Source organism: Sebastes umbrosus, chromosome 21 (genome assembly GCF_015220745.1).
Source record: "Sebastes umbrosus isolate fSebUmb1 chromosome 21, fSebUmb1.pri, whole genome shotgun sequence".
Taxonomy (NCBI): domain Eukaryota; kingdom Metazoa; phylum Chordata; class Actinopteri; order Perciformes; family Sebastidae; genus Sebastes; species Sebastes umbrosus.
In genome coordinates this window covers 17039764-17065342 of record NC_051289.1, presented here as the reverse complement: position 1 = coordinate 17065342, position 25579 = coordinate 17039764, and the positions used below count along the sequence as shown (strand labels likewise).

Genomic DNA, 25579 nt, shown 5'->3' with positions numbered 1-25579 from the left:
ATGCAGACTATACGGAGCCTCTGTGCTATTATTTTATTACCTTCATAAAGTATAGTTGCAACATAAACCTCGGCTACACAAGCTCAAACAAAAGCAGTCTTTATGTAGTCTAACTGTTTAGTTTAGATTGCCACATATCTTAAAATGGTTATAACCTAAGCAGCTGGCTGAGAAAAAGCAGCTCCTCCTCCGTCTACTAGCATTACCTGCAGGCAGTGCTTCTAGTTTTACGTCGTTTTTGCTCCGATTTGTGCATACAAAGAATTGAGGGGAAGAAAAATAATGATAATAAAAATGTGGCAAAAACAGCTCAACCTTACAGAGAGGAAACAATCTTCATCTTGTTTACTGCAGTAATTAAAATGACTGTATGGAGAAAACGGGATACACAATACGTAACAAAACAAGGTCGATGCCTTGTCAGAAATAACCAGAAGATATCATGACACAAAATGACACATAAACATGTCAAAACTAAATGTAATCTTGTTTAACATCACGAATGTGTGTGCAGAACTGCTTCTGGTGCCATGTTCACTATCCTTTTCATGTCATAATTTTTGACTATAGCTCCCTATTTAAAGCTTTGGGACTTTTATTTGCACACATCTGGACATATGAATAACAAATCACACATAAACAGCTGTGTGAGTTCAGCACACAAATATTTATTTATTTTTATTTTATTTTATCTTTATTTAACCACATAAGTCAATTGAGAACCAATTCTCATCTACAATGACGACATGGCCAAGAGGCAGCAAGACATTAGAACAGGGGTCTCCTACCTGTTTCCCTCTGAGAGCTAATTTGACAAAATGAAAGTGGCTGAGAGCTACTCAAAGCACCAAGTCTGTCTTACTTTTATGGTCCTTTAATAACGTTTCAGCCACCGCAGTCATCGCCTCTATTACAATTCTTTCATAGGTGAAGGGCTTTTTTGTTTCGTTAGGATGTGCGCCACTAAAAGATGGCTGTTTGATTCATCGGCCTTCTTTGGTAAACAGAGACTGTCGTCTTTTAAGGATCGTTTTTGGCTCCTTTACCTTCTTTGTTCATAAACTGCTACCAGCCGGAGAGTCCCATGAAAAATTGCTGTGGACTTGGCGCTCGATGTTACATCTTTTACTGACTGACACGCTCACACCGCAAATGTGAGACATACCGATTCCTCATGAAAATAATGTATTTTTTGCCTTTTATTGGCCTGCGGTCATTGTCAATTCCAGTCTCTGTATGTTATGGCGTTACAAACCTGACAGCAGCCTAACTAGTTTAATTGACAGCCAATAGGCATGTAATCATTTGGTCTCAGAATGGGGTGGGATGTCTGTGAATTTGATTGGGTTGTAATTTAAACAGTTTGACAAAGAAACTGTTAGCGAGCCACTCAGAAACGGGTAGCTTGCGAGCTACTTGTTGGAGACCCCTGCATTAGAACATAGAACATAAATACGACTAGTGCAATAAAACAGACAAAATTAAAACATCACAATAAATACAGTATATACAACAATATATATATATATATATATATATATACATATATATATATATATATATATGTGCTGTGTTCCAGAGAGGCAAATTCAGAAGCAGGTGCAGTGATCAGAAACTATCGCTTGTAATGAGTCATTAAAGGAGGGTAACAGAATAAGGGTGTGGAGTTTTAGCATCTTTTGCAACTCATTCCAGTCACTAGGAGCAGCAAACTGGAATGAGTGACGACCAAAGGAGGAATGACCATACTGAAGAATTTGCTAGAACGTAAATTGCAGTTCCTGTTGTAGATATTGAGTAGTGAGCGGAGATATGGAGGGGTTTTGCAAATGATAGTCTTCTGGTCTGACGCCTGCTATGGAGGGATGGCCAGTTGACTATAGAGAATACAGGTTACAGTGATGAGTGTTGAAAGGGACACTGGTGACAAAGCGAATGGCAGTATGGTAGATGACGTCCAGTTTATTGAGATGATTTTTGGAGGCGAGTCTGTAGATTAAGTCACCATAATCTAGGATTGGGAGAATATGTTGATAACTGACATTGAAAATCTGCAGGATGTGGATGTTTTAAATTCCTCTCCATTGAACTGTAGGCAGCAAAGACAACATTAAGGCACATTAAATATGAATTCTACACAAATGTATTTTTTGTCTTTTAACAAGAGCACTCAGTTTCTCTTCACTTGAGCGTAGAGATCCTCTGGGCCGTCGGCGGTCTGTTTTAAGATGCTGGCTGTCTGGGACACTTTGACCTGTGCGTACAGCGTATGCTGCTGCTGTCCACCGTCCTGCACCGAGGCCAGTTCAGGTCTCGTGGAGAAGTCGATCTCTCCATAATGGATGATTTCTTCTTCTGTTTTACTTGCTGGCTCTTCAGCAGCCGCCTCTTCACCCATTTGACTCTGCAAAAAAATTATCCAAACAGGAAGTGTTGTGAGGTGAATCTTCAGCTGGATCCTTCCATGTTAAATAATTACCGACACTGCGTCAGGTAGACTCCACAGCCAATGTGAAGAGACGTAAAACATTCAAAACACAGGCCTACTGTAGAGGGAAGTTTAGTATGGTCTCACCTGAGTCTGTTGTGCAGTTGCATATGTTGACTTCAAACGCCTGGAAGACATTAGAGTGATTATACTGTATTCTTTAGGTTCAGCATACAGTGTGCCAGTAAAGTGTCAACACTGGTGGGAAACAGATATTATTGAGTCATCTGCTTTGATTTGTGACACTTACCAAACACATACAATCAGGCAGATGAGTGCGATGAACCCAACGATTCCTCCAATAAACGGCCCCAATTCTAGAGAGCCAACTTCACGTCAAGACAAGAAAACAAAGCCAATATAAGTGACTAAAAAAGTGTTGAATGTTGACGTGCAACAATATTGATGCAGCATCGCGTAAGTCCCACTTTTTACCTTTCATATTCAGATGGATCTCTGGTGATGTTCCATTACCAAGCTCATTTGTGGCCACGCAGAAATAAACTTCTCCATCAGTGACATTAAAGCTGTAAAAGTCTCCTTCAGATACACTGACAGGTCCGTCTTTGCTGGTCTTGAACCAGGTGAAGCGGATGACAGGAGGCTTGGCTCTGCTGGAGCAGGTCAGGTTCACCAGGCTACCTACTGACACCAAACCTGGCGGACTGATGGACACTGAGGTGTTCTTGGGAGCATCTGAGGAAAATGTGATAGAGATGTGAGATAAGAGAGTAGCACCAGAGCCGTGAGAAAGGAGGATAATCGTGGAAACACTGGTTGTCTTACATGAAACACTGAGTGTCATTCTCTCCTCTGCTGTCTTGTTGTCTTTTCCTTCATTTACAGGATATCTGGCTGAACAGGTGATGTTGAGTTCATCATGTTCGTCTGACAGAGTGAAGGTTGTCTGGATTTTAGTTGCGAAGGTTCGATCTGTGTTTTCCTCTACTTTGTTGTGAGGATCTTGTTGGAGAGTCCAGGTGAGTTCAGGAGGGGAGTGTGGACAGGGAGTGAAAGCTGAACAGGTTATAGTGACAGACTGATTCTCCTTCAGATCACCTGAGATCACAATGCTGGGCCTCGGAGGAGAATCTGGAGTTTCAAATCAAACGCAGATTGTACAATAAAAAAAGGGTTATGATGGATAGAACTCTTTTAAATGCAAAAGCTGACACAGAAGGCGACAACCTTGTATTGAAAATGCATAAAGTATATAAAGTTTGCTTTTTAATATCCCCAAATTCGACAATTTTAATTTCAAACTGTAACAACAGAATCAATGTTTAATCAGAATTTAAATTCATGGCAAAGTGAAAAACCTCCAAAATTAAAAAGTTGCAACTTTCACTTTTTATTCTGAACAATAACGTTATACACTGACTGATAAAAAAAAAAACTCTCTTACCTTTGACTGTTATTTGAAGAGGATCACAAATAGCTGTTGCCTTGAATGGTCCGTTCTCAATTCTAAAGAAGTACCAGTCTGTGTAACTTGTGTTTACACTGGAAAATAAAGTGATGCAGTTTTTCTGACTCAGGTCTCCAGTAAGACTCATTGGATAGATATTATTCTTCCTAATACTGTTGAAAATCACATTATTTAGATTTTCGGCAACACGTGTGCTACTTTTAATCCACACTCCAAAGGTTGTTCTTGTACCGTCAAATGTCTCTTGAGCGTTTATGTTACTACTGAAGTTACATGGGATTTGCAGACAGGATCCACTCAGTGCTTCCATCTCCTTTGGTGTAGTAATGAATAGGGCTGACTCCTCAGGACAATCAGCCAAAGCACCTGTGAAACAGACTCGTGATGAACAAATTGTGGAGTAAAATCTGCATGAAGAGAAAGTTCATGATGCACAAACTGTAATTCAGCAGCAACATGTTTGGTCTTTTTAACAATATCAGTATAAAACATTTCACTTTGCAGACAAAGCATGAACAGTTGGAAAAAGTAACGTCTTCAAATAAAAGTGACTGAACAAACAGCTCACCTGAAACTAAGAAGACGCTCAGTAACACGATGGCTGTCACCATTTTCACAGACTGGACTGAAATGACACTCATCACCTGGATTTGACAAAAAGTTACTTTTCATAAAACATCTTTTAAATGAAGCATTCATGTTCTTTTAAAGCCACCTCAAATTAATACATTCAAACCAGGAACTCTCCATGTACAACCAGATGTTACTGTGTTATAATAGTGATTAATAATCTCTGCAGAGTTAAAAACAGTTTAAATATAAAACTATCCAGTGTGAGTTTATGATGTTTCTGCTAAAACAAAACCCAACAAATAAAAGTAGAGTTCATGAAAAGCAGCAAAATAAAGAAACCTCTCTGAGATAAACATAAAAGCAGAAACATGTTACCTTACCAAAGAAGCCAGCAGCTAAAAGGAAGAAACAATTAGTTTTAAAATCATACAATTTGTGAATGTCAGCAGAACTGCAACAGACCCAGTAGCTACCCGACTTCCCTGCTAAGCCGTTGTGATATACAAGCAAACATGAAATGACTGAAATACTGCAGAAAAAGAAGAAGTCTTGGCTCCTCCTGCTCTCACCCTGTGAGTGAGGAAGTCATCTTGTGAGACAACTTGATCTCATCAGGGTGTGAATGACATATTTATTCTCAAAGATTAATTTTTATCACATGACTCACAGCAAGCCTGTATGCCTTATTAGGGGCAGAACAGTTATGCTGCTGGTCCCTCTTGTTTTTGTCGATATTATCTTCTCCTGTAGTTCTTGGAGACTACTAAGACTACTAAACGTCATCATGCCGACTCGTCCGCCATTACAGCCTCGTTGTTTATACTCGTGCTCATGTGACCGTGGTGTAGTTTATTTATAGCCTAATGTTAGCTTTTTACCCAATGTAAAAATCACATTGGCTTTTTGTCGAGGGAACCAGGGCGATGCTAACTTCCTGGCTGGCCTACAAAAATACGTCATCCCTGCAGCACTCTATACAGGGAGTTTTATTACAAGTAGTTTAGTTGTTGTGGTACTGTTTTGTTATTACAAAGGAGGATGATTTGAAACCATCTGTACAGATAGCCAGTGTTCAACATATCAGATCATATAACCAAAGAGTAATTTATTATATAACAAACAGCTGTTTCTTCTGTAGGAAAGCTCAGATAATACAAGTTAATACATAGCAGCTGTATACTGTGTTATTGCTGTAACCCTGACTGTTAGCCAACAGAGATTTATAATGTATATCTCCATGTTGTTTACTGTCAACTATCAAGTGATCCAGTTAGTTTAGATAAAGATCTAGATGTAGTCATGCTGATTTTCTTATTTTTAAACATGCAACTTCTCAGTAATGTTAGCAAATACAGAAGTGGTGAAGTGGTGAAGTGGTGATGCCTGCTGTTGACAAGGTTAAAGAAGTTGTTGCCGTCTTGGTGCAGACTATACTGAGCCTCTTTGTTAATATTTTATTACCTTTATAAAGTATAGCTGCAACATAACCCTCGGCTACACAAGATAAAGCAAAAGTAGTCTGTATGTAGTCTAACTGTTTAGCTTAGTTTGCCACGTATCTTAAAATGGTTGTAAACTAAGCAGCTGGCTGAGACCAAGCAGCTCCTCCTCCCTCTACCAGGCTGATGTGGGAAATGTATAGCTAATATGCACACTTCAATATTTATTTATTTATTACAAGTCATATTGTCATCACAATACTGAACAATGTTATCGCACATCTCAGATTTTACTCGTATCCTGCGGGCCTACAGTCAGCTTAAAACCAGAGGAGCAAACTGACAAGTCAAGTTCCTCAGAAAGTGTTCCACGTCAAAGAGTAAATAGTCAATAAGTGAATAATAAACACAATTCTGGACAGATGAAGACGTTTTGTCGCTATGACGATCCTGCAGAAGGACTTGTCGATAAAACCCAGCCAACCAACTTCCCCTTTTTACTCAGTTCTCAGCTTTTTCTCAGCGCTCTGTTCATGACTTGACCAGTTTACATCCCACCACTTCTCTTTGGCTGTGAGGTGTCTATGTTTCCTTGTAGAACTGAACATAATATTTATTAATACCAACATCATGCCTCAACTAATTGTAAAGTGTATTTCACAAATGTAGGTAGCACAGAGTTTATGCTGACTTGTGCACAGTCTGTATCACTGCTGCTCTGCATTGCCGTGCTGATGAGAGAACCTCAGTGATTAAAACGCTTTGTTCACTTCAAATGCTTTTAGTGCTTTTAATTCAGCAGGCTTATACACACGTATATACAAAAACATGATATATAATACTACAATATAATCTTGTAGTACATTGTTAATGTGTGAACTGCTTCTTCTCGTGTCACTATTTAGAATAGTTCCCTATTAAGAGCCTTTTTCGGACTTATACTTGCACTGATCTGATGTACAGATTGCTAATCGCACAGCAACAGTCATATGAGGTCAGTTCACACATATGATTTATTATATCTTGATGGCAAAAATATTTGAGCTGCAGGGTGTGGAGGTTTTGAGTTCCCCTTTAACTGTGGCCAGTGAAGATTGCATTTTCCTCTCCAGTGTCTTTTACTACAATAACTGACATATAAAACATTTTGTATAAGTAAAAAATAAAGGTATATTACAAATACGACCCAAACATGATCACAAAACAACACTCATTTTTTCTTCACTTGAGCGTAGAGATCCTCTGGGACGTCAGCAGCCTGTCTTAAGCTGCTCGCTGTCTCGGACACGTTGACCTGTGCATACAGCGTATCCTGCTGCTGTCCACTGTCCTGCTCCGAGGCCGAGGACGGTCCAGGTCTCCGCTTGGAGAAGTCGATCTCTCCATAATGGATGTCTTCTTCTGTTTTGCTGGCTGGCATTTGAAGAGTCAGCTCGTCACCTCTTTGAGTCTGTGAGAAAAAAGGTATTAAAGGTGTTAAATGATATGTCTGAATACTGATTGAAATTAAATTAGTTGATGCTGCTAGATTACAGTGCAACCTTTAATATTGTTGTACAGTACTTCTAGACTGGCTGAAAAATTACACTAAATTACAACCCTCACTAGAGTCTGGCCATATCTTGAAGGTAGGGGCTATGCTGTCGCCCTTAGTGATCATTATTCAGAGTGGAGTCCCCCAGGGTTCGATTCTCTAGCCTCGATTATTCAACCTCTCTGTGCTTCCACTAGGCCAAATCATAAAAGACAAAAAGACTGCTTATCATAGCTATCCAAATAAAGCTTAGATCCAAACAAATAATATGGATGGAAAGTTATTTCCTTCAGTTAAGTCAAGATAAGAAAGTTGATTTTTCAACAAGGAGGAAAGACTCAAAGTTATCGCTCAGGTTACATTATAAAGACTAAAGGCCAACATTTTGTATTCATATACTTATCAAAACACAATGCAATTATACAAAGGGATGACCATAGAAAACTATGAAGAAGAGTAGGCTACACTACTTGTTTGTTTGTTTTTTCTCACTTACATGGGCGGGGTGGGCGGAGGCGGGTAATGTTCCTGTTTCTTAACCGCTTCAATGTTTCATCTTTCTTTAAAAAATATAGCCTAAAGGCAAGAGCAAGTCATTCCTAATGTACTAACTACCCATTATTTGAAAATGTATGTATGACTTTAGCAGACTTGGAGAATGTGTTTTAGAGAGTATTCATACAGATTAAAATGAGTGGGACATAACAATTAAGGTTTTGCTAACAAAACTGACGTTATTTTGGTTTCAGTTAATTAGGCTAATGTTATAACCTTTGGTAATTTGATATATATTTCGTTATTTTAGTGAAATTTAATTTTTAATCTTCCCAGTTTATATAGTTATTGAATAAAACTTAAAGGTAGGATTAATAGTGTTGTTCAAATACATTTTTGTTATATTTGTTGAAATTCTCATTACATGACAGGGTGTTTACAGTTTGCTTACAGTTTCCAAACACAGCATGTTGCCAACAGGTTGTTTTGTCACATTTGTTGTACTTCTTAATATTTAACCTCTCAAAGATTGTCAACTTAGTATTAAGACCGATGCTTTCGACATAGTCACTGTGAGCAGATTTAAAATATTCACCACACACACTGTACAATGAAGTTTAATATTCACCTGAGTTTGTGGACGTTTTGACTTAAACCACCTGGAAGACATGAGAGAGCTGTCAGAAAAATTATTGTACTGTCTGTTTCAGGTTAAATTAATAGTGTGCTGCCAACAGACAGTAAGGACTGATGGGAGACAGACAATATTGAATATGCATCAGTGGAAAGAAAATCCAGATTGAAACTAAAGGTTTGTCAAAGTCAAGTCACAGAACAGGTGCAGAAATGAGCAAAACTGACGGATCACAACATAGGTTTAGGTGAAACTTTATTGCCAGAAACTGAATTAATTTAACTAATTAACTTACCAAACACAGATAGAAAGGCAGATAAGTATGATGACAAGGATCCCTCCAAGAGCTGAACCCCACTGTAGCGAGCTGACAGAGCTGATGGACACTGAGGTGTCTTTGTGAGCATCTGAGAAAAATGTGAGATTCACTTTATTCATTAAAATCATCCCATGAATCATCATGTGCTGACAGGATCAAATAACAAACACTTATTATCTTACATGAAACTTTGAGCGTCGTTCTCTCCTCTGCTGTCTTGACGTCTTTTCCTTCATTTACAGGATATCTGGCTGAACAGGTGATGATGAATCCATCATGTTCGTCTGACAGAGTGAAGGTTGTCTGGATTTTAGTTGTGAAGGTTCGATCTGTGTTTTCCTCTATTTTGTTGTGAGGGTCTTGTTGGAGAGTCCAGGTGAGTTCAGGAGGGGAGTGTGGACAGGGAGTGAAAGCTGAGCAGGTTATAGTGACCGACTGCTTCTCCTTCAGATCACCTGAGATCTCAATGCTGGGCCTCGGAGGAGAATCTGGAGTTTCAAATCAAACACAGTTTGTACAATAAAAACAGGTTATGATAGATTAGAACACTTTTTAAATGCCAAAGCTGACACAGAAGGTGACAATCTTGTATTGGAAATGCATAAAGTGTCTAAGGTTTGCTTTTTAATATCCCAAATGTGACCATCTTAATGTCAAACTGTAACAACAGAATCAGTGTTTAATCAGAATTTAAATTCATGGCAAAGTGAAAAACCTCCAAAATTAAAAAGTTGCAACTTTCACTTTTTATTCTAAACAATAACATTTTAGACTGACTGATAAAAAACAAAACTCTCTTACCTTTGACTGTTATTTGAAGAGGATCACAAGAAGCTGTTGCCCTGAATGGTCCGTTCTTAATTCTGAAGAAGTACCAGTCTGTGTAATTTGTGATTAAACTGGAAAATAAAGTGGTGCAGTTTTTCTGACTCAGGTCTCCAGTAAGACTCATTGGAAACTTATTATTCTTCCTGCTGCTGTTGAAAATCCCATTTTGTCGTTCGTGGTAAAACTTTTTGCTACTTTTAATCCACACTCCGAAGGTTGGTCTTGTGCTGTTGAATTTCTCTCTTTGTTTAACTCTAAAGTTACATGGGATTTGCAGACAAGATCCACTCAGTGCTTCCATCTTCTTTGGTGCAGTCATGAATAGGGATGGGCTTTTAGGACAATCAGCCAAAGCACCTGCAAATTGTTGAGCAAAATCTGCATGGAGAGAAAGTTCATGATGCACAAATTGTAATTCAGCAGCAGCATGTTTGGTCTTTTTAACAATGTCAGTATGAAACATTTCACTTTGCAGACAGAGCATGAACAGTTGGAAAAAGTAATGTCTCCAAATAAAAGTGATTGAACAAACAGCTCACCTGAAACTAAGAAGACGCTCAGTAACACGATGGCTGTCACCATTTTCACAGACTGGACTGAAATGACACTCATCACCTGGATTTGACAAAAAGTTACTTTTCATAAAATATATTTTTAAACAAAGCATTCATGTTCTTTTAAAGCCACCTCAAATTAATACATTCAAACCAGGAACTATCCATGTACAGCCAGATGTTACTGTGTTATAATAGTGATCAATAAGCTCTGCAGATTTAAAAACAGTTTAAATATAAAATGATCCAGTGTGAGTTTATGATGTTTCTGCTAAAACAAAACCCAAAAAATAAAAGTAGAGTTCATTAAAAACAGCAAAATCAAAGAAAACTCTGAGTTAAACATAAAAACAGTAACATGTTACCTTACCAAAGGAGCCGGCGGCTAAAAGGAAGAAACAATTAGTTTTTAAATCAGACAATTTGTGAATGTCAGCAGAACTGCAACAGACCCAGTAGCTACCCGACTTCCCTGCTAAGCCGTTGTGATATAAAAGCAAATATGAAATGACTGAAATACTGCAGAAAAAGAAGTCTTCACTCCTCCTGCTCACATCCTGTGAGTGAGGAAGTCATCTTTTGAGACAACTTGATCTCATCAGGGTGTGAATGACATATTCATTCTCAAAGATTAATTTTTATCACATGACTCACAGCAAGCCTGTATGCCTTATTAGGGGCAGAACAGTTATGCTGCTGGTCCCTCTTGTTTTTGTCAATATTATCTTCTCCTGTAGTTCTTGGAGACTACTAGGACTACTAAACGTCATCATGCCGACACATCCGCCATTACAGCCTAGTTGTTTATACTCGCGCTCATGCGACCGTGGTGTAGTTTATTTATAGCCTAATGTCAGCTTTTTACTTCATAAAAGTGGTGTTCATTTGTGGAGATTATCTTGCTGAACAGAACATGTAAGTATCATAAACGTTTGTTTGCCAAGGAGCTTATTTTCTGCAATAATCCAAAACCCAATGTAAAAATCACATTGGCTTTTTGTCGAGGGAACCAGGGCGATGCTAACTTCCTGGCTGGCCTTGAAAAATACGTCATCCCTGGAGCACTCTATAGAGGGAGTTTTATTACGAGTAGTTTACTTGTTGTGGTACTTTTTTGTTATTACAAAGGAGGATGATTTGAGACCATCAGTACAGATAGCTAGTGTTCATCATATCAGATCATATAACCAAAGAGTAATTTATTATACAACAAACAACTGTTTCTTCTGTAGGAAAGCTCAGATAATACAAGTTAATACGTAGCAGCTGTATACTGTGTTGTTGCTGTAACCTTCACTGTTAGCCAACAGAGATTTATAATGTATATCTGCATGTCGTTCACTGTCAACTATCAAGTGATCCAGTTAGTTTAGATATAGATCTAGATGTACTCATGCTGAATTGCTTATTTTTAAACATGCAACTTCTCAGTAATGTTAGCAAATACAGAAGTGGTGAAGTTCTGTTTTTGACAAGGCTAATGAAGTTGTTGCCATCTTGGTGCAGACTATACGGAGCCTCTTTGTTAATATTTAAATACCTTCATAAAGTGTAGGAGCAACGTAACCCTCGGCTACACAAACTAAAACAAAAGCAGTCTGTATGTAGTCTAACTGTTTAGCTTAGTTTGCCACATATCTTAAAATGTGTGTAAACTAAGCAGCTGGCTGAGACAAAGCCGCCCCTCCTCCCTCTACCAGGCTGACATGGGAAATGTAGAACTAATATGCACACTTCAATATTTGTTTATTTATTACAAGTCATATTGTCATTGCAATACTGAACAATGTTATCGCACATCTCAGATTTTACTCGTATCCTGCAGGCCTACACTCAGCTTAAATCCAGAGGAGCAAACGACAAGTCAAGATCATCAGAAAGTGTTACACGTCAAAGAGTAAATAGTCAATAAGTGAATAATAAACACAATTCTGGACTGATGAAGATGTTTTGTCGCTATGACGATCCTGCAGAAGGACTTGTCGATAAAACCCAGCCAACCAACTTCCCCTTTTTACTCAGTTCTCAGCTTTTTCTCAGCGCTCTGTTCATGACTTCACCAGTTTACATCCCACCACTTCTCTTTGGCCGTGAGGTGTCTATGTTTCCTTGTAGAACTGAAAAGAATATTTATTAATACCAACATCATGCCTCAACTTATTCTAAAGTGTATTTCACACATGTAGGTAGCACAGAGTTTATGCTGACTTGTGCACAGTCTGTATCACTGCTGCTCTGCATTGCCGTGCTGATGAGAGAACCTCAGTGATTAAAACGCTTTGTTCACTTCAAATGCTTTTAATTCAGCAGTCTCATACACATGTATATACAAACATGAATGAGAAAATACCTGATCAAAATTAACACTTTCTGCTTCCTCATCACCTGAATTTAACTGTCCTTTTTTTTTTTTAAATATATATATTCACATGCAAAGAAACCTTCTTCAGACAATGAAAATAATTACCATAAGAATGCCATAAATCAGCACAATCTTACACAAACTAATGATGAAGCTGCTATATATTATACTCATGTTATCTAATGCCCTGTTTGCACTCTGTTCATCTTACCAATCGTCTGCAAAGTAAAGCCATTTAATATTGAAGACCTAGCTGAATTAGAAATAGAGAAATATTCCATCTATGGTGAACATGACATCATCTTCTTCTCCTTCATGATGCTTGGATCTCAATCACTGTTGACATAGTCTGCCTCTACTGCGTCCTGTTGACATGAAACAGCAGAGAGAGAGAGAGAGAGAGAGAGTGTGAGAGTGTGAGAGAGACAGAGAGAGAGAGAGAGAGAGAGAGGTGTTAAATGCTCTGCAGTGAGTTTACTGTGGTTTGAAGAGAAATGCCAGCAGCACATTTTATTGTTGAAGGAATAATGTACCTGTTGCTCACCTTCACTGGTTTGTTGCAGCATCTTGATCTAAACCACCTGAAAGAAAAGGAAACGAAGGAATAAAAGTCATAAATTAACTTTTCAAAGAGACCAATAAGTCTTTAGCTGCAAATGACCATATCATAGAAAAGTTTGTCTCACCACTCAAAGATGATGATTGTACTGGAGAGCGCTACGATTCCCAGGATCTTCAGTGTAACGTAGACGACAGCCCCAAACTCTGGATTATCTGTAACAAGACAGCATGGTCACCTTCTCCTTAATGGGAAATGTTACGGCTCTAAAACATCATCAACCTGAATTCCTTCTGTTAACCTCAAACATAAACTGGTTTGTAGCATCATTTAATACAAATGCAATAAAAGGTGTTTTACAGGGTACTCAAACAAACCAACAAACAAACAAACAAACAAACAAACAAACAAACAAACAAACAAACAAAGCAATACAGAAAATGAGAAAAACAGAAAAGAGAGGAGAGCAGATTAGATTAAATTAAACAGATTCAGTTCAGTTATACATTTACCTGCATTATTCATCCGTGATGACGTCTGACTACCGAGATCATTTGTGGCCACACAGTAATAATCTTCTATATCTGCCACAGAGGTCACCTTGAAACTGTGAAAGTCTCCTTCAGCTACACTGACAGGTCCGTCTTTGCTGGTCTTGATCCAGGTGAAGCGGCTGACGGGAGGCTTGGCTCTGCTGGAGCAGGTCAGGTTCACCAGGCTACCTGCTGACACCAAACCTGATGGACTGATGGACACTGAGGTGTTCTTGGGAGCATCTGAGGAAAATGTGAGATTCACTTTATTCATTAAAATCATCCCATGAATCATCATGTGCTGACAGGATCTAATAACAAACACTTATTATCTTACATGAAACACTGAGCGTCGTTCTCTTCTCTGCTGTCTTGATGTCTTTTCCTTCATTTACAGGATATCTGGCTGAACAGGTGATGATGAATCCATCATGTTCGTCTGACAGAGTGAAGGTTGTCTGGATTTTAGTTGTGAAGGTTCCATATGTGTTTTCCTCTACTTTGTTGTGAGGGTCTTGTTGGAGAGTCCAGGTGAGTTCAGGAGGGGAGTGTGGACAGGGAGTGAAAGCTGAGCAGGTTATAGTGACAGACTCCTTCTCCTTCAGATCACCGGAGATCTCAATGCTGGGGCTCGGAGGAGAATCTGGAGTTTCAAATCAAACACAGATTGTACAATAAAAAATAGTTTAATATAGATAGAACTCTTTAAAAACCAAACCTGACACAGAAGGTGACAATCTTGTATTGAAAATGCATAAAGGATATAAAGCTTGCTTTTTAATATCCCAAATGTGACCATTTTAATGTCAAACTGTAACAACAGAATCAGTGTTTAATCAGAATTTAAATTCATGGCAAAGTGAAAAACCTCCAAAATTAAGAAGTTGCAACTTTCACTTTTTATTCTAAACAATAACGTTTCAGACTGACTGATAAAAAACAAAACTCTCTTACCTTTGACTGTTATTTGAAGAGGATCACAAGAAGCTGTTACCACAAATGGTCGGTTCTCAATTCTGAAGTAGTACTTGTCTGTGTAACTTGTGTTTACACTGGAAAATAAAGTGGTGCAGTTTTTCTGACTCAGATCTCCAGTAAGACTCATTGGGAACTTATTATTCTTCCAGCTGCTGTTGAAAATCACATTATGTGGTTTGTTGGCAAAATATTGGTTATTTTTAATCCACACTCCGAAGGTTGTTCTTGTACCGTCAAATGTCTGTTGAGCGCTTTTGTTAAAACTAAAGTTACATGGGATTTTCAGACAAGATCCACTCAGTGCTTCCATCTCCTTTGGTGCAGTAATGAACAGGGCTACATCCTGACAAAAAGCCAAAGCACCTGTGAAAAAGACTCGTGATGAACAAATTGTGAAGCAAAATCTGCATGAAGAGAAAGTTCATGATGCACAAACTGTAATTCAGCAGCAACATGTTTGGTCTTTTTTAACAATATCAGTATGAAACATTTCACTTTGCAGACAGAGCATGAACAGTTGAAAAAAATAACGTCTACAGATAAAAATGACTGAACAAACAGCTCACCTGAAACTAAGAAGACGCTCAGTAACACGATGGCTGTCACCATTTTCACAGACTGGACTGAAATGACACTCATCACCTGGATTTGACAAAAAGTTACTTTTCATAAAACATCTTTTAAAAGAAGCATTCATGTTCTTTTAAAGCCACCTCAAATTAATACATTCAAACCAGGAACTCTCCGTGTACAACCTGATATTACTGTGTTATAATAGTGATTAATAATCTCTGCAGAGTTAAAAACAGTTTAAATATAAAATGATCCAGTGTGAGTTTATGATGTTTCTGCTAAAACAAAACCCAACAAATAAAAGTAGAGTTCATGAAAAGCAGCAAAATAAAAAAAACCTCTCTGAGTTAAACATAAAAGCAGTAACATGTTACCTTACCAAAGGAGCCAGCAGCTAAAACGAAGAAACCATTAGTTTTAAAATCAGATAATTTGTGAATGTCAGCAGAACTGCAACAGACCCAGTAGCTACCCGACTTCCCTGCTAAGCCGTTGTGATATACAAGCAAACATGAAATGACTGAAATACTGCAGAAAAAGAAGAAGTCTTGACTCCTCCTGTTTGCACCCTGTGAGTGAGGAAGTCATCTTGTGAGACAACTTGATCTCATCAGGGTGCAAATGACATATTTATTCTCAAAGATTATTTTGATCACATGACTCACAGCAAGCCTGTATGCCTTATTAGGGGCCGAACAGTTGTGCTGCTGGTTCCTCTTGTTTTTGTTAATATTATCTTCTCCTGTAGTTCTTGGAGACTACAAAGACTACTAAACGTCATCATGCCGACTCGTCCGCCATTACAGCCTCGTTGTTTATACTCGTGCTCATGTGACCGTGGTGTAGTTTATTTATAGCCTAATGTTAGCTTTTTACCCAATGTAAAAATCCCATTGGCATTTTGTCAAGGGAACCAGGGCGATGCTAACTTCCTGGCTGGCCTACAAAAATACGTCATCCCTGGAGCACTCTATAGAGGGAGTTTTATTATTATTATTATTACAAGTCATATTGTCATCACAATACTGAACAATGTTATCGCACATCTCAGATTTCACTCATATCCTGCAGGCCTACACTCAGCTTAAATCCAGAGGAGCAAACTAACAAGTCAAGTTCCTCAGAAAGTATTCCACGTCAAAGAGTAAATAGTCAATAAGTGAATAATAAACACATTCTGGACTGAGGAAGACGTTTTGTCGCTATGACGATCCTGCAGAAGGACTTGTCGATAAAACCCAGCCAACCAACTTCCCCTTTTTACTCAGTTCTCAGCTTTTTCTCAGTGCTCTGTTCATGACTTGACCAGTTTACATCCCACCACTTCTCTTTGGCTGTGAGGTGTCTATGTTTCCTTGTAGAACTGAAAAGAACATTTATTAATACCAACATCATGCCTCAACTTATTCTAAAGTGTATTTCACACATGTAGGTAGCACAGAGTTTATGCTGACTTGTGCACAGTCTGTATCACTGCTGCTCTGCATTGCCGTGCTGATGAGAGAACCTCAGTGATTAAAACGCTTTGTTCACTTCAAAGGCTTTAATGCTTTTAATTCAGCAGGCTTATACACATGTATATACAAAAAAACGGTATATAATACTACAATTTAATCTTGTAGTACATTGTTAATGTGTGAACTGCTTCTTCTCATGTCACTATTTAGAATAGTTCCCTATTAAGAGCCTTTTTCGGACTTATACTTGCACTGATCTGATGTACAGATTGCTAATCGCACAGCAACAGTCATATGAGGTCAGTTCACACATATGATTTATTATATCTTGATGGCAAAAACTATTTGAGCTGCAATGTGTGGAGGTTTTGAGTTCCCCTTTATTTAACTGTGGCCAGTGAAGATTGCATTTTCCTCTCCAGTGTCTTTTACTACAATAACTGACATATAAAACATTTTCTATAAGTAAAAAATAAAGGTATATTACAAATACCACCCAAACATGATCACAAAACAACACTCAGTTTTTCTTCACTTGAGCGTAGAGATCCTCTGGGACGTCAGCAGCCTGTCTTAAGCTGCTTGCTGTCTGGGACACATTGACCTGTGCATACAGCGTATCCTGCTGCTGTCCACTGTCCTGCTCCGAGGCCGAGGACGGTTCAGGTCTCCGCTTGGAGAAGTCGATCTCTCCATAATGGATGTCTTCTTCTGTTTTGCTGGCTGGCATTTGAAGAGTCAGCTCGTCACCTCTTTGAGTCTGTGAGAAAAAAGGTATTAAAGGTGTTAAATGATATGTCTAAATAGTAAATCAGGTTAAATTAGTTGCTGCTAGATTACAGTGCAACCTTTAATATTGTTGTACAGTACTTCTAGACTGGCTGAAAAATTACACTAAATTACAACCCTCACTAGAGTCTGGCCATATCTTGAAGGTAGGGGCTATGCTGTCGCCCTTAGTGATCATTATTCAGAGTGGAGTCCCTCAGGGTTCGATTCTTGGGCCTTGATTATTCAACCTCTGTGTGCTTCCACTAGGCCAAATCATAAAAGACAAAAAGACTGCTTATCATAGCTATCCAAGTAACGACCAGATCCAAGTAAATAATATGGATGAAAACTTATTTCCTTCAGTTAAATCAAGATAAGAAAGTTGATTTTGCAACAAGGAGGAAAGACTCAAAGTTATCGCTCAGGTTACATTATAAAGACTAAAGGCCAACATTTTGTATTCATATACTTATCAAAGCACAATGCAATTGTACAAAAGGATGACCATAGAAAACTATGAAAAAGAGTAGGTTACACTAATTTTTTTTTTCTCACTTACATGGTGGAGGCGGGTAATGTTCCTGTTTCTTAACCACTTCAAAGTTTCATCTATTTTCTTTAAAACGATATAGACTAAAGTTAAGAGCAAACCATTCCTAATGTACTAACTACCAATTATTTGTAAATGTATGTATGACTTTAGCAGACTTAGAGAATGTGTTTCAGAGAGTATTCATACAGATTAAAATCAGTTAACTCAGTTACTAAACACTTACTGAAGACTTACACCTTGGAGTTACTATAAATATATAGTAGCTAACAACTAATCTCCATGTAAGAAACTGTTTTAATGAAGTGAGGCATTAATCTCCATTCATGTATAATAACAGCTGGTGCATATTCCTCCTGTTCTTAAATCTTTACACTAGCTTACAGTAAGCTATAAAATAGATTTTAAAGTGCTGCTGCTAGTTTATAAATCATGTCAAAATGTGTTTCTGATATGTGTGAAGAATACAAATGTTGACTTTTAGGAAGCAGCTAGTGTCTCGAGTCAGAACCAAACTCTTTTAGCTATCATGCTGTAAACAGATAAAACCAGCATCCTGATGATAATGAATGTGCTCCAACTTTAGCCAATTTCAGATCTAAACAAAAAAAAGTTAAAAGATTAATATCTGTGTGGGTTTTTTTGAGGATGATTGCTTACAGTTGCATCACATTTGTCATGCTTCTTATTATTTAACCTCTAAAAGATTGCCAACTTAGTATTAAGACCGATGCTTTCAACATAGTCACTGTGAGCAGATTTAAAATATCCACAACACACACTGTACAATGAAGTTTAATATTCACCTGAGTTTGTGGACGTTTTGACTTAAACCACCTGGAAGACATGAGAGATCTGTCAGAATAATTATTGTACTGCCTGTTTCAGGTTAAATAAATAGTGTGCTGCCAACAAACAGTAAGGACTGATTGGAGACAGACATAGTTGAATGTGCATCAGTGGAAAGAAAATCCAGATTGAAACTAAGGATTTGTAAAGTCAATTCACAGAACAGGTGCAGAAATGAGCAAAATTGACATGCCTTCTTCATGAACATAGTTGAAACTTCAGTGCCAGAAACAGAATTAATTTAACTAATTTACTTACCAAACACAGATAGCAAGGCAGATGAGTATGATGACAAGGATCCCTCCAAGAGCTGAACCCCACTGTAGTGAGCTGACAGAGCTCTCTGTTCATAGAAAAAAAAAAACAGGTGACTAAAAGAAAAAAAAGAATGAATGTAGACATGTAACAATACAGGTGTAGCCCTTATTTGTATAGCGTCATTTTATAAAAATGCAGTAAAAAAAAGTGCTTCACAGAGAACTAAAACAAACAAGTGAAAAACATAAAAGAGAGGAGAGCAGATTAGATTAAATTAAACAGATTCAGTTCAGTTCTACATTTACCTGCATTATTAATCCGTGATGTCTGATTACCGAGATCATTTGTGGCCACACAGTAATAATCTTCTATATCTGTCGCAGAGGTCACCTTGAAGCTGTAAAAGTCTCCTTCAGCTACACTGACAGGTCCGTCTTTGCTGGTCTTGAACCAGGTGAAGTTGACGGGAGGATTGGCTCTGCTGGAGCAGGTCAGGTTCACCAGGCTACCTGCTGACACCAAACCTGATGGACTGATGGACACTGAGGTGTTCTTGGGAGCATCTGAGGAAAATGTGAGATTCACTTTATTCATTAAAATCATCCCATGAATCATCATGTGCTGACAGGATCTAATAACGAACACTTTATTATCTTACATGAAACACTGAGCTTCGTTCTGTTCTCTGCTGTCTTGTTGTCTTGTCCTTCATTTACAGGATATCTGGCTGAACAGGTGATGTTGAATCCATCATGTTCGTCTGACAGAGTGAAGGTCTTCTGGATTTTAGTTGTGAAGGTTCGATCTGTGTTTTCCTCTATTTTGTTGTGAGGGTCTTGTTGGAGAGTCCAGGTGAGTTCAGGAGGGGAGTGTGGACAGGGAGTGAAAGCTGAGCAGGTTATAGTGACAGACTGATTCTCCTTCAGATCACCTGAGATCTCAATGCTGGGCCTCGGAGGAGAATCTGGAGTTTCAAATCAAACACAGATTGTACAATAAAAAAATAGATCATGATGGATGAAATCTTTTTAAATGCCAAAGCTGACACAGAAGGTGACAATCTTGTATTGAAAATGCATAAAGTATATAAAGTTTGCTTTTTAATATCTCAAAATTTGACAATTTTAATGTCAAACTGTAACAACAGAATCAGTGTTTAATCAGAATTTAAATTCATGGCAAAGTGAAAAACCTCCAAAATTAAAAAGATGCAACTTTCACTTTTTATTCTAAACAATAACATTATAGACTGATTGATAAAAAACAAAACTCTCTTACCTTTGACTTTTATTTGAAGAGGATCACAAATAGCTGTTGCCTTGAATGGTCCGTTCTCAATTCTGAAGAAGTACTTGTCTGTGTAACTTGTGTTTACACTGGAAAATAAAGTGGTGCAGTTTTTCTGACTCAGGTCTCCAGTAAGACTCATTGGGAACTTATTATTCTTCCAGCTGCTGTTGAAAATCACATTATGTGGTTTGTTGGCAAAATATTGGTTATTTTTAATCCACACTCCGAAGGTTGTTCTTGTACCGTCAAATGTCTGTTGAGCGCTTTTGTTAAAACTAAAGTTACATGGGATTTTCAGACAAGATCCACTCAGTGCTTCCATCTCCTTTGGTGCAGTCATGAACAGGGCTACATCCTGACAAAAAGCCAAAGCACCTGTGAAAAAGACTCGTGATGAACAAATTGTGAAGTAAAATCTGCATGAAGAGAAAGTTCATGATGCACAAACTGTAATTCAGCAGCAGCATGTTCAGTCTTTTTTAACAATATCAGTATGAAACATTTCACTTTGCAGAAAGAGCATGAACAGTTGAAAAAAATAACGTCTCCAAATAAAAGTGATTGAACAAACAGCTCACCTGAAACTAAGAAGACGCTCAGTAACACAAAGGCTGTCACCATTTTCACAGACTGGACTGAAATGACACTCATCACCTGGATTTGACAAAAAGTTACTTTTCATAAAACATCTTTTAAAGGGACTGTTTGTAACTTTCAGAAATGCTTGTTAACAGCGACACCTGTGGCCGCTAAGTCAACGAAAGTCAGCGTCGGGCTCGCGCTTGTACTCGCACTTGTGCTCGCTCTAAATAGATATAAACGAGCATCGCTCAAAACAGTGAGGCGACACGCGTCAGCTAAAACTACAATATAACTCTATCTTTCACCTGCTTGGCAGTAATGTTAGCTGACCAGACGAAAGTCTCTCCATGAATCAATGCTGATTCTAGTGTTGGCTTTTCCTACCTCAGCCTCCCGACCGCGGCCGTAGGGAACAGGGGAGACACCAGCACCCGGTCAGAGACGATAACGTAACTCGCTGCGGAGCCCCGTCACTTCACAAGACACGGGAAACCTCTGTTGGTCTGGAGGAGCTGCAGCATTTATTTCTGCACAAACGTCCACTGTACGTTCACTAGATATTCTCAGAGCTACGAAGTCTTCTGTAGAGTGGAGTGTGCGCGCATGAACGTGAGGTTAGAGCGAGCTGAGTGAAGGCAAACAGGCAGAGGAGCAGAGGAGAAGAGACTCCGGCCCTGGAGACCAAAGCTACGGTCTCCCCCGCGAACTACGACCGCGGCCAACACTGTTTTGCAAGACGTGCTTCACTAGATATAACTTTGCGGTTTTGGAGTCTGAGTCTGAACAGCGTAGCCACACGCAAGTGCGGATGGGAAACCGACCCGGGTGATTTATACATGCAAGAAGTTACAAACAGTCCCTTTAAACGAAGCATTCATGTTCTTTTAAAGCCACCTCAAATTAATACATTCAAACCAGGAACTCTCCGTGTACAAGCAGATGTTACTGTGTTATAATAGTGATTAATAAGCTCTGCAGAGTTGAAAACAGTTTAATTATAAAATGATCCAGTGTGAGTTTATGATGTTTCTGCTAAAACAAAACCCAACAAATAAAAGTACAGTTCATGAAAAGCAGCAAAATAAAATAAAACTCTCAGAGTTAAACATAAAAGCAGTAACATGTTACCTTACCAAAGGAGCCAGCAGCTAATATGAAGAAACAATTAGTTTTAAAATCAGACAATTTGTGAATGTCAGTAGAACTGCAACAGACCCAGTAGCTACCCGACTTCCCTGTTAAGCCGTTGTGATATAAAAGCAAATATGAAATGACTGAAATACTGCAGAAAAAGAAGAAGACTTCACTCCTCCTGCTCACATCCTGTGAATGAGGAAGTCATCTTCTGAGACAACTTGATCTTATCAGGAATGCAAATTACTTTTTTAGTTTCAAAGATTATTTTTATCACATGACTCACAGCAAGCCTGTATGCCTTATTAGGGGCCGAACAGTTATGCTGCTGGTTCCTCTTGTTTTTGTTAATATTATCTTCTCCTGTAGTTCTTGGAGACTACTAAGACTACTAAACGTCATCATGCCGACTCCTCCGCCATTTCAGCCTCGTTGTTTAGACTCGCGCTCATGCGACCGTGGTGTAGTTTATTTATAGCCTAATGTTAGTTTTTTACTTCATAAAAGTGGTGTTCATTTGTGGAGATTATCTTGCTGAACAAAACGTTTAAGAATCATAACCATTTGTTTGCCAAGGAGCTTATTTTCTGCAATAATCCAAAACCCAATGTAAAAATCCCATTGGCTTTTTGTCGAGGGAACCAGGGCGATGCTAACTTCCTGGCTGGCCTACAAAAATATGTCATCCCTGGAGCACTCCATAGAGGGAGTTTTATTATGAGTAGTTTAGTTGTTATGGTACTGTTTTGTTATTACAAAGGAGGAGGATTTGAGACCATCAGTACAGATAGCCAGTGTTTAATTAGACAAATATGCAAGAAACTCATCATATCAGATCATATTACCAATGAGTAATTTATTATACAACAAACAGCTGTTTCTTCTGTAGGAAAGCTCAGATATAATACAAGTTAATAAGCTGTTTACTGTGTTAATGCTGTAACCCTCACTGTTAGCCAACAGACATTTATAATGTAGATCTGCATGTCACTGACTGTCAACTATCAAGTGATCCAGTTAGTTTAGATAAAGATCTAGATGTGCTCATGCTGAATTTCTTCATTTTAAACATGCAACTTCTCAGTAATGTTAGCAAATACGGAAGTGGTGAAACAGTGAAGTGGTGATGCTCTGTTGTTGACAAGGTTAATGAAGTTGTTGCCGTCTTGGTGCAGACTATAAGGAGTCTCTTTGTTAATATGTTACTACCTTCGTATAGTGTAGGAGCAACGTAACCCTCGGCTACACAAGCTAAAACAAAAGCAGTCTGTACGTAGTGTAACTGTTTAGCTTAGTTTGCCACATATCTTAAAATGGTTGTAAACTAAGCAGCTGGCTAAGAGAAAGCAGCTCCTCCTCCGTCTACTAGCATTACCTGCAGGCAGTGCTTCTAGTTTTACGTCGTTTTTGCTCCTATTTTTGCATACAAAGAATTGAGGGGAAGAAAAATAATGATAATAAAAATGTGGCAAAAACAGCTCAACCTTACAGAGAGGAAAACAATCTTTATCTGCTTTTCTGCAGTAATTAAAATGACTGTATGGAGAAAACGGGATACACAATACATAACAAAACAAGGTCGATGCCTTGTCAAAAATAATCAGAAGATATCATGAAACAAAATGACACATAAACATATCAAAATTAAATGTAATCTTGTACAACATTACGAATGTGTGTGCAGAACTGCTTCTGGTGCCATGTTCACCATCCTTTGGATGTCATCATTTTTGACTATAGCTCCCTATTTAAAGCTTTGAGATTTTATTTGCACACATCTGGACATATGAATGACAAATCACACATAAACAGCTGCGTGAGTTCAGCACACAAATATTTATTTATTTTTATTTTATTTTATCTTTATTTAACCACATAAGTCAATTGAGAACCAATTCTCATTTACAATGATGACGTGGCCAAGAGGCAGCAAGACATTAGAACAGAGGTCTCCAACCTGTTTCCCTCTGAGAGCTAATTTGACAAAATGAAAGTGGCTGAGAGCTACTCAAAGCACCAAGTCTGTCTTACTTTTATGGTCCTTTAATAACGTTTCAGCCACCGCAGTCATCGCCACTTTTACAATTCTTTCATAGGTGAAGGGCTTTTTTGTTTCGTTAGGATGTGCTCCACTAAACGATGGCTGTTTGATTCATCGGCCTTCTTTGGTAAACAGAGACTGTCGTCTTTTAAGGATTGTTTTTGGCTCCTTTACCTTCTTTGATCATAAACTGCTACCAGCCGGAAAGTCCCATGAAAAGTTGCTGTGGACTTGGCGCTCGATGTCACATCTTTTACTGACTGACACGCTCACACCGCAAATGTGAGACATACCGATTCCTCATGAAAATAATGTATTTTTTGCCTTTTATTGGCCTGTGGTCATTGTCAAATCCGGTCTCTGTATGTTATGGCGTTACAAACCTGACAGCAGCCTAACTAGTTTAATTGACAGCCGATAGGCATATTATCATTTGGTCTCAGAATGGGGTGGGATGTCTGTGAATTTGATTGGGTCGTAATTTAAGCAGTTTGACAAAGAACTGTTAGCGAGCCACTCAGAAACGGGTAGCTTGCGAGCTACTTGTTGGAGACCCCTGCATTAGAACATAGAACATAAATACGACTAGTGCAATAAAACAGACAAAATTAAAACATCACAATAAATACAGTATATACAACAATATATATATATATATATGTATATATATATATATATATATATGTGCTGTGTTCCAGAGAGGCAAATTCGGAAGCAGGTGCAGTGATCAGAAACTATTGCTTGTAATGAGTCATTAAAGGAGGGTAACAGAATAAGGGTGTGGAGTTTTAGCATCTTTTGCAACTCATTCCAGTCACTAGGAGCAGCAAACTGGAATGAGAGACGACCAAAGGAGGAATGACCATACTGAAGAATTTGCTAAAACGTAAATTGCAGTTCCTGTTGTAGATATTGAGTAGTGACCGGAGGTATGGAGGGGTTTTGCAAATGATAGTCTTCTGGTCTGACGCCTGCTATGGAGGGATGGCCAGTTGACTATAGAGAATACAGGTTACAGTGATGAGTGTTGAAAGGGACACCGGTGACAAAGCGAATGGCAGTATGGTAGATGACGTCCACTTTATTGAGATGATTTTTGGAGGCGAGTCTGTAGATTAAGGCACCATAATCCAGGATTGGGAGAATATGTTGATAACTGACATTGAAAATCTGCAGGATGTGGATGTTTTAAATTTCTCTCCATTGAACTGTAGGCAGCAAAGACAACATTAAGGCACATTAAATATGAATTCTACATAAATGTATTTTTTGTCTTTTAACAAGAGCACTCAGTTTCTCTTCACTTGAGCGTAGAGATCCTCTGGGCCGTCGGCGGTCTGTCTTAAGCT

General features: G+C 38.4%; 2 protein-coding genes and 1 long non-coding RNA gene across 5 annotated transcripts in view; 1 reads left to right on the top strand and 2 right to left on the bottom strand.

Annotated features, from left to right (window-relative positions):
* The window catches only part of LOC119480864 (B-cell receptor CD22-like), a 37881-nt gene extending 22050 nt beyond the window's left edge, over window positions 1-15831 (bottom strand). Inside the window, exons 1-7 of one of the 3 annotated variants that reach the window (XR_005205018.1) lie at window positions 15678-15831; window positions 15292-15367; window positions 14702-15088; window positions 9094-9399; window positions 2739-3184; window positions 2576-2615; window positions 1378-2404 (exon numbers count right to left, since the gene is read on the bottom strand). Coding sequence is in view for 1 of the 3 variants with exons in the window: in XM_037757478.1 (XP_037613406.1) it covers window positions 13727-13990; window positions 14085-14390; window positions 14702-15088; window positions 15292-15364 (1030 nt within the window). In the remaining 2 variants the exon portion in view is untranslated. Of the gene's footprint in view, window positions 1-1377; window positions 2405-2575; window positions 2616-2738; window positions 3185-9093; window positions 9400-9712; window positions 10097-10278; window positions 10445-13726; window positions 13991-14084; window positions 14391-14701; window positions 15089-15291; window positions 15368-15677 lie in introns of those variants that run through there. The other 2 variants (XR_005205019.1, XM_037757478.1) reach the window with 2 other exon arrangements.
* On the top strand, window positions 2986-14221 carry LOC119480884. The gene is made up of 3 exons (XR_005205024.1): window positions 2986-3072; window positions 13879-14001; window positions 14145-14221. It is a non-coding gene; the product is annotated as an uncharacterized LOC119480884 (long non-coding RNA).
* A 1371-nt stretch (window positions 15832-17202) lies between the features above and the next one.
* LOC119480856 (B-cell receptor CD22-like) overlaps window positions 17203-25579 on the bottom strand; it is a 37972-nt gene continuing 29595 nt past the window's right edge. The window contains exons 5-8 of the mRNA XM_037757467.1: window positions 19489-19746; window positions 19184-19268; window positions 18883-18913; window positions 17203-17515 (exon numbers count right to left, since the gene is read on the bottom strand). Coding sequence (XP_037613395.1) covers window positions 17276-17515; window positions 18883-18913; window positions 19184-19268; window positions 19489-19746 — 614 coding nt within the window. The 3' untranslated portion in view covers window positions 17203-17275. The remainder of the gene's footprint in view (window positions 17516-18882; window positions 18914-19183; window positions 19269-19488; window positions 19747-25579) is intronic.